The sequence below is a fragment of the Panulirus ornatus genome, chromosome 55, assembly GCF_036320965.1.
Source record: "Panulirus ornatus isolate Po-2019 chromosome 55, ASM3632096v1, whole genome shotgun sequence".
NCBI classification, from domain to species: domain Eukaryota; kingdom Metazoa; phylum Arthropoda; class Malacostraca; order Decapoda; family Palinuridae; genus Panulirus; species Panulirus ornatus.
The window spans coordinates 16382424-16392356 of NC_092278.1; the positions used below are offsets into that span (position 1 = coordinate 16382424).

The 9933-nt window shown below is 41.0% G+C and overlaps 2 protein-coding genes across 2 annotated transcripts in view; one reads left to right on the plus strand and one right to left on the minus strand.

The window, feature by feature from the left end:
* LOC139765473 (uncharacterized) overlaps positions 1-2046 on the minus strand; it is a 28388-nt gene extending 26342 nt beyond the window's left edge. Inside the window, exons 1-2 of the mRNA XM_071692863.1 lie at positions 1507-2046; positions 125-213 (exon numbers count right to left, since the gene is read on the minus strand). Coding sequence (XP_071548964.1) covers positions 125-213; positions 1507-1564 — 147 coding nt within the window. The 5' untranslated portion in view covers positions 1565-2046. The remainder of the gene's footprint in view (positions 1-124; positions 214-1506) is intronic.
* The window catches only part of LOC139765475 (uncharacterized), a 105816-nt gene that overhangs the window by 46216 nt on the left and 49667 nt on the right, over positions 1-9933 (plus strand). The window lies entirely within an intron of this gene.

Consider the following 9933-nt stretch of genomic DNA (forward strand, 5'->3'; position numbering starts at 1 on the left):
TCTTTCGACTACTTTTAATAATAAAAATTCAACATTTAGGGCAGATGGTGCATATGCCATCGCTTTTATAAGCAAGAACAGAAAAATGATACAATAAAAAACTTTCATGTATAAAACAACTAACCAGCTCAGATGATTTTGCTTGCAAAAGGGACTGATGAGTTTCTATCTTGTCACTGTACTCAGTTTGGCTCATCATTGTAACAGTTCCATCTGTGAATAAATGCTGAGTATAACTATAACATGATTTCATATGTATGTTGACAATAATTAAATAAAACAATTTTCTAAATACAAAAAATGCAAAAATCAACTGGTACGGTTACATGTATAAGACTACACGAGTGAACTGTTTCGTATTCTGACATAAAATAGAAATGGTGTTTAAGATTTCTAATAATCTAAACATTGTGCACAAGGATAACAAAGAAAACAACACATTGCTGAATACCAGTCTAGAAACCAAACACATGTACGAAAAACTAAAGGTGCCCCATCGGTAGTATGTACGCTATTTTTCACATATATGAATATTACCAATGACTTTTGTTTATTCAAACTCAATATGATTCTGTGTCATGAATGTATTCTTTATTGTTTAATCAAACTCAATCAATATGATTCAGTGTCATGAATATATCCTTTATCTTTCAGCAGATATAAATGACACAAAAAAATCTAGTAGGTACTTTCTCTAGAACTCAAAATTGGTCAGAATGCTCAAGATGATGAACTACAACTACTTTCCAGCTAAATCTCAAGACAATATACATGCAGAGAGATAAAGAAAAGATGTTCCCTTTCATGTGGATATTTTCAGATGCAAAACACATAATATTGTGTAAAATGAATATGGCAAATGGAGAAAACTTAAAGGCAATATTTTATAAATGTTAGTGGATAAGTGCAATGAATTATAACTCAAATTTCCTAAGATTATCCTTAGATTAAAACTTTTTGTTACTATTGTAAAATCAAACCAAACTGATTGCAAATTATTCTAACTGTACATGAAAATATTATTATCCTTTAAACAAATAAAGCCCAAAATTTTCTGATTCACTTCGGCCTAACTGATATTGCCTTCATTCCCATAAAAAAGTTCAGTGATTTTATTACAAATAATACAATCGTGTACGTTTCCTCAAGCAGAGGAGAAATTGCCCTATTACTGTCTCCTAATAACTGATACATTACAGCTTAATCGACATCCATTTATAGGGTAGAGATAAGGGAACGACTATGTCATTCAAGATAATGAATCAATCTACTTATGCTACGAGCAGGCGACGGACATAAATGTCGATTATCAAGAATAGCCATCTGTCTTTGACAATAATCAGATTATTTAATTCTATAAATGCTACTCTATGACTGGCCAGTGACCGTAACTCGTGTTGTTGACTCGACGTCGTTGATCGTCGTCGTCTTCCATGTCAGAGAGATAATCTTGATCGCGATCACTCCTGCTATTTACCGTCAAAATGAACTCCCACTGCACTTTACCTGGAATATCATCCGCCTTCCCTTCTGCCTTCTCCATATTATTTCTGGCCGTCGTCATCTTGTATGAACCTCCTCAATAGCATGAGTAGTCAGTAAGGTTTGGCTGTCGCGCACACTCAGATGTTGTTTGTTATGGTCCCGGCCTCCGCATTCCTGGCTCCTCTACCTCGACCCTGACTCCAGACACACAATTTGTCTCTCCTAAATCACATCACACTCGTGGAATATATCTCACAAACTCACTATTGCCTTTTTCTTGTGATAATCTGGTCTATCTTTAAAGTTTTCATTTTTTTTTTTCAACAACTGTGTGTATTTTTTTAGATGGGACTTCTTGCACCACAATTAATCAGTTGTGACGATTTCTGTAGCGGGGGAAGGGAAGCCAAGATGGATTTTCCCTGATATAGGTAGAATCTTGTGAATGATTTGTGAAAAGTCACATTTGAGTGTTGACACAACGGGATGCCTCCATCCTCACTCAAGGTTTCACTAGGTCTGCCGGCATGCGGTTGTAGTGAACGTGTAGCTCGCTCGACCCGGGCAACACATAACATGGTGTAATTCATGTAGCTTGGCATTAGCCACGTTATACTTGCTGATGTGTCTCCATCTACGATTGTTGATAATGTGTTGATGATATATCTACGATTGTAGATAATGTGTTAATGATATATCTACTTCAACAGGTATTACTTCTTTTTGGTTACACATATAAACCGGTTAGGTTTACAACTGTTAAAAAAAAAAAGAAAAATGAAAATAAAACTCTGCTCGTGTTTCTCCTTCAAATATATTTTCCAGATGTTTTTTGTTCTTTTGTAGTAATTAAACAGCGTTAGTGTTTGATATATTTCAATGTGAAGCGAAGGAAAACATTCCAAGCGCTCTCACGAGTATTGCATCATGTGAGTTCTAACTTAGGAAGGGGATGTTGGGAGAACTTGTGTATATATATATATATATATATATATATATATATATATATATATATATATATATATATATACTTCCAACTTCGGCGCAGTACGTAACTTATGTGACCATTTTAACCTGTAACTGTATGATTGATATGCAGGCTAAAGACAGCACATTTGTAAATCCAAATTGGCACGTTTTGCTGTCAAAGGACTTGGTTCAACAAACAACAACAACAAATTTGGTTGTTAACTGGCCTCGCTGCTGATCACAAGAGGGAAAAATGAAAACGTTGCACACGTCCCAAGCCCGCGCTGTTTGTCTAGTAAGAGTGGCAGAGCACTGTTTGTGGTTGGAATAAGACGGTTTATCGTAGAGTTAAATGAACAGATGTCTTAATTCTTAATCGTCTGAAATATTTCAAGAACTGGGGTTTTAAAATACGTATGTATTTGATGCATACAGAAATAATTCCAGAGGAACTAGACATGATCCTTTAAGACGCGGAGTGAGTCACTTGTGGCAAATCTTAAAGATGAAGAGTAATGTCCTTTGTTTTCATAGACTTAGGTGGTATTTTCATTTAGTACCAAGTAAAGCTATTCATAATTAGCTCTTTATATCAAGAAGTATTGGTAAATTTAAGGAGTTTAGAGAGTATCTAAAGGAGACGGCCAAATTCGAAAGACTTCCGAGGTGGGTTCTGCCCCTTGAATTAGGAACTGGATACTCCATAGTTGTTAACTAACAGTTTCTAATGTTTGTTAGAACTGTTCGGCAGTTTTCTTGTTTATTGAGAAAGGCATTACAAAGGTTACTGGCACATTTACATTCTTGATAGGTAACGTAACATGCAACTGACCTTTACATCTACAACTCTTTATTTACACTAGTGTAATTCTTGTCATGCTTGTAGGTGATGTAGGAAATGAACAAATGCCTTATTAAAGTCGAGATGCATGCATAGCTATACCTTTCACCTCCGTTTACCGCATCGAAAACAGGAGTGAAAATTGACAGCAGATTGGTGAGACAAGATCTGGCTTTGGTAAATCCTGGCGGCGTATCATCTGTTGTGTTGTTTTCTTGTAATAGGTGAGGCCAAATTTCATGTTATCATTGCCTTCAGAAACTAACCCATAACTAACGTAGTTGCAGACTAAAGGCGTTACCCTTTTTGAGTATTGGTGTTACGTTTGTCATATTTTTTTTTACTTCTGTCTGACTTTAAAGCTTTGTTGAATGTGGTTACGAATGGGTGATTCATTTCTCTGCACTCCTTTGCAGAGTCGGTTGAAATTTGTGTGGTGTTGGGAATCTAATTGGCTTTCGTTAAGTTTAATTATATAAAACATTGTTCTTCCTTCTGATCATTGTTTACATGCCTTAAATCCGTTTTTAGTTTTCCAAAAGAAGGAACAGAGAAGGGGGCCAAGTGAGGATTTCCCTCAAAGGCTCAGTCCTCTGTTCTTAACCCAACCTCGCTAATGCGGGAGATGGCGAATAGTATGGGGGAATATATATATATATATATATATATATATATATATATATATATATATATATATCTTGCATTTGGTTCGTATATTTGTAAGACAATCTCTGAGGGTTTGAATTAAGACATTTTGGCCACGCTTCTCTCTCAATCTCTGTTGGCCCTTCTGGTGCGTTTTTCTACATCTTGTGTTAACTTTAAGTGCTGATCAATAAGATAAACGGGTACATTTTGTAATTTTACTGTATACAGCCTTCTGGTGTCCAGTAAGGAATTTCCTTCTCAGTCGTTCATTTAGATTAAATCAAATTCGATCTAAATTGGCAATTAGTGTTACGTTCTTGGGCATTAGATATGACCAGAAAATTTTACAACCATTCCTTACTGACTGGCCTGGCGTTAGGTCAGCTGAGGTCAGGGTCCCCTCAGGGATCACATCACATGAGTTCAGGTCATCTGAAATAGACCTTCTCCAGTTAGTTAGTATCCCACAACCGGCATCATAATATTTCTAAATTTGCAAATTCAAAATAAATATTTTAATTTAACTGAATTATATGTTTTCCATCCATCTGACTTTCATTTGGATTATGTTTGTGGTAATTTTCCCCTAATCCCGCCCCACAGTAGTAAAGATAACTTACATTTCTTTGACATCAGGATATCGTATATCATTTTCTCTAGTACTATCTGTGCGATATTGCCTTGGATAACAGTTTAGGGCACCTAGAAAAAAAAATCAGGCATGTTACTTTTTTTTTTGGGGGGGGGGGGGGGGGACTTGCATTCGTCGAATATATAAGGGGGTTTTCACATTTTGCTGTTCAGGTAATTTCTTCCCGAATGTACTACCTTCATGTCAAAGGGTTGCCAATGATGAGGCTTCTGCAGCAGTTACTACCTAACCCATTTTGTCTCTGTAATCACTTTTAATCGTGTATATTTTCCATTGCAAAATTATTTACTTTATATTGATGTCGATATTAACCACACCTTCCCTTCTTTTTTAATGTGAAAGTTCATAATCTTGTATGTGGTATTCAGTTGATTGCTTCTTCATATGTGTTACTGCTCACATACAAGTTTTCTACACAAGTGCTCTGTCTCATATAACTTTTCCTTCTACCATGAACTGTCTAGTTTCATTGTCATCTTCCTTTCTATAGTGTATTTTGATATAAAACGTATATTCTTATATTTTGAATAGGTCACTTTTTTTACTTGACCCATACTACTGTCATCTAGCTCTTTAAATGAATAACCTCAGCTACGAAACTCTCCCACTAACTTTGCTGTATCTGACGATCCTGCCTTAGATGATATAATTGGACCTTAATCGTAAGGATACAAGACATTCTGACCATTTATGGTAATCTCTAGGCAGTATTTACACAACCGACAAATGCTATCCATTGTTCTGGAGAGTTAGTAAGTTTCAACTCTACATCGAGGCAGATTATAAGACTAGGATGCCACCCTTGTTCTTAATCCTATCTGAAGCTGTCATGTACTTAGCTATGAGCTCTTAACACCTTAGTCACCAAGAAATACTTTACTCACCTCTATACTCAATGCTCCCTCCCAGCTCCTCTTGTATTATGTTATACTCATCCTCGGAAGGTGAATGGCCCGTTAGGATTCCTTATTTAATGCTCTCCTCTTGAAGCTAATTTTGTGACCCTTGTTGAGCACGAGCTCCGCTTGTTCCCGCTTGTCAGTGACTCCCTCATTCTTCTCTACGATACATCTGCCTTCAGCTGGGCTGATAAGGTCCTTCGTGTAGCTGTTCATACCTCCTTCCAAGCTCAGTAAGGTTCTCGGTACTTGGCTAGGCTTCTCTGCCACTGAGATTTTCAGATGCTCTAAGCCAAAGAAACCCATTAACTCAGAAAAAAATATAATGATCGTTGATAGTCACTGAAACAAATCATTTGTAGCAGTGCACTTCATCAAGGAGCAGCCAGGTCCTGTTCACTTCACGAGGGACCATCCAGATCCTGTGTACTTTATCAAGAAGCAGCCAGGTCCTGTGCACTTCACCAGGATGCAGCCAGGTTATGCACTTTAGCAAGGAGCTACGTTCTGCACTTCACCAAGGAACAGTAGTGAACCTGTGCACTTCATCAAGTAGCAGCCAGGTTCTGTGCACTACACCGGGGAACAGCTAGGTTTTGTGTAATTTGGCAGGGTTCAGCAGGGAACGCTCTTAATAACATGAGCCATCCAGACCTTGAAGAATACTGTAACCCCCGACACTCCTCTCCAACCGTCCCGCGCCTGCATACGGTATAACAACCCCCAACCCCCTCCCTCTCAGCTCAGTCGTGGGGGAGGCAGGCGGAGGGTCAGGGCTGCAGTAGCGTGGGTGGTCAATTGCTCTTAAGAAATGCGTCACACTCACTCCCCCCCCCCCCCCCCACACACACACACACACACACACTACCAGCATTCGGCAGCGTTTCACGTAACGCCTGGCAGCTGTGCACAAAGATCATGTGAGTTCTTCGGTTCCTCGCCAGGGGGGGAAATATGCTCCTCATGAGCTTCATTGTGAAGTCTCTCAGTGTCTCCAAATTCCCTCCCCTGACGGAGGCGCTGCAGTCTAACCACGGACTCTTACTGAGAGTTGAAGGTATGGCGGCGGCTGCCGCAACTGACAGACACTACAGACCACTCAGCCTGATTCCAAGTACCTCTTAACCGTAGGCGGAGCCCAACCATCCTCAACAATGACCTGTGTTTCTCTTGAATCACTGACTACACCTGGACCCAGTGAAGAGAGTGTCGTTGCCTGAGTCATCAACTCCTTAGCAGCTAGGGCTTAGCATTTCCCAGGTTCCGGTCACGCCCTGGCTACACATCCACCGCCCCGCTACCCAACCCTTAAACGTGTTGTTTGTGTGGCAGTTGTTGTTCCCTTACTCCATTACCACCTCCTCCTCCTCCAACTTGTTGCCCCCTCACCTTACACACCCGTCCCTCCCGTGATCTCCACTAGTTCCTCTCAAGATGATAGATTACCTTGAAGCTCTATTTCGTCAGGACAATCCTCCTGTTTCTTGCTGGGTCAGCCATACTGTCTTGCCCTAGAACAATCATGCTCGCTCTCTCTCTCTCTCTCTCTCTCTCTCTCTCTCTCTCTCTCTCTCTCTCTCTCTCTCTCTCTCTCTCTCTCTCGTTAGGAAAACCCCGCTCTCTCTTTCTAACGTACAGTTTAGCACACTACAATTTTCTGTGTTACAACCACAGCCCCGACAGTTGTTATTACCTCAGCCTTGATGGCTCTATGAAAACTACAGCTCTGCTACTTATGTGTTACAACCATGGCCCTGACAGCTGTCTTTTATGAAGCGGGGAAACAGCGATTATGTATAATAATGGACAACATATACGCATTCCCGGCGCCACCCCGCCCCACAGGAAAAAGCATCGCCACTCCCTGTTTCAGCGAGGTAGCGCCAGGAAACAGACGAAAGAAGGCCACATCCGTTCACACTCATTCTCAAACTGTTTTAAGTAACGCGCAGGATGATTTTCGCAGAGGTTACTAATGATGGTGTAATGTGAGCAAAGGAAATCTTATTGTCTCATGTGACTCATATCAGTAATATGACGTTTCTCAGATCACACGTCCGACAGCATTTCTTATCAACCAGTTTCCTGTCCACATGTGTGTTTGCTCGTTACCTCTCTTCGTTCCATGGAGGAAATGCTGCGAAAAGTGTATCGCAAATTTCGTCTATACCTGTCGGCCACGTCATAATTTCTTGAGCAGTTCTCGCTGCAAGCCTAGTGCTCCGTCCTCCCTCCGCTTCTCGCATGACTCACGCAGTTGGCGAAGGTGGGTGGGCGTTCAATTACGTCGCCGACGAGTTTGGCGATTAATTCAAACGCGGCAGGGAGGTTCAGAACACAGGGCACGGCCATGGGAGTGCCATACGTATGGAATTCCCGATCGGCTTTCGGAATTTTGGGAGGAAATCATTATGTATGTGGAAGGAGTACGGTTACATAAGGACGCTCGGGAATAGAGGGGGGGGGGGGGGTGTATAGTAGTAGGTTGCCACTTGGCAGCCAAGCTTTGCAGCAAATTGATTATGAATGGTCGCTCTAACATATGTTTGCTTATTGTCCTTCAAACCTTATAACTCGCCATGATTTGAGATTACACACACACACACACACACACATATATATATATATATATATATATATATATATATATATATATATATATATATATATATACGATGAGGATATGTCATCGTCGAGGACCTTCTCCCCTCAAAGAAGCCTACTGTATCCTTCTCCTTAATGGGGCGCAGCCTTGAAGCTGCAGGGGCCTCATAAAAGGAATCCGAGGTTATGACACACACGCACAAAAGGGGGGCGGGAGGGGTTCTTTGTGATTAATGTAGGTGTGGAGTAGGTTAGCCTGGGTAGTTGAATACACATCTCGTTACCGAGGCAAAGTTTCCCCGCAAAATCGCCTTTAACCACAAAGCATTCCTCCCTACTTTCCCTTTTACATGGATCTTAACGCGGTGGTGGGGTTTATGTGGGACAGTGATGGCTTGAGCTATGACAGCGGGGATTTTCCTTTCCTTGGTAGGTTTAACCATGCTGCAAAGATCAAGCTTGAGCTCTCAGACGAACATATTTAGGCTATTTTCTCTCCTATACTTTTCGTTATTCCCTTCTTGTCTTGGCCATTTGTTTGAGTTGAAATGGATTTCTTAGAATATTCTAAACTGTATTAAGGGCGCTGAACAGCCTTAGGTGCTTCAGTGCTTGGGTTATAAGACTAAATATTATCCAATCCCACTTTCCCTTGAACGTTCAGGCCAGTGTAATCAGCATGGCACTGACAAAACGGAATCTGTTGGTGTTGGAATTTGAAAGCTATGAATCGTTTACACCTGATGAGGCGGATTTTCTCCTTTAAACATATCGTGGAGAAGGCATATGATAGAGTTGATAGAGATGCTCTGTGGAAGGTATTAAGAATATATGGTGTGGGAGGCAAGTTGTTAGAAGCAGTGAAAAGTTTTTATCGAGGATGTAAGGCATGTGTACGTGTAGGAAGAGAGGAAAGTGATTGGTTCTCAGTGAATGTAGGTTTGCGGCAGGGGTGTGTGATGTCTCCATGGTTGTTTAATTTGTTTATGGATGGGGTTGTTAGGGAGGTAAATGCAAGAGTTTTGGAAAGAGGGGCAAGTATGAAGTCTGTTGGGGATGAGAGAGCTTGGGAAGTGAGTCAGTTGTTGTTCGCTGATGATACAGCGCTGGTGGCTGATTCATGTGAGAAACTGCAGAAGCTGGTGACTGAGTTTGGTAAAGTGTGTGGAAGAAGAAAGTTAAGAGTAAATGTGAATAAGAGCAAGGTTATTAGGTACAGTAGGGTTGAGGGTCAAGTCAATTGGGAGGTGAGTTTGAATGGAGAAAAACTGGAGGAAGTGAAGTGTTTTAGATATCTGGGAGTGGATCTGGCAGCGGATGGAACCATGGACGCGGAAGTGGATCATAGGGTGGGGGAGGGGGCGAAAATTTTGGGAGCCTTGAAGAATGTGTGGAAGTCGAGAACATTATCTCGGAAAGCAAAAATGGGTATGTTTGAAGGAATAGTGGTTCCAACAATGTTGTATGGTTGCGAGGCGTGGGCTATGGATAGAGTTGTGCGCAGGAGGATGGATGTGCTGGAAATGAGATGTTTGAGGACAATGTGTGGTGTGAGGTGGTTTGATCGAGTAAGTAACGTAAGGGTAAGAGAGATGTGTGGAAATAAAAAGAGAGTGGTTGAGAGAGCAGAAGAGGGTGTTTTGAAATGGTTTGGGCACATGGAGAGAATGAGTGAGGAAAGATTGACCAAGAGGATATATGTGTCGGAGGTGGAGGGAACGAGGAGAAGAGGAAGACCAAATTGGAGGTGGGAAGATGGAGTGAAAAAGATTTTGTGTGATCGGGGCCTGAACATGCAGGAGGGTGAAAGGAGGGCAAGGAATAGAGTGAATTGG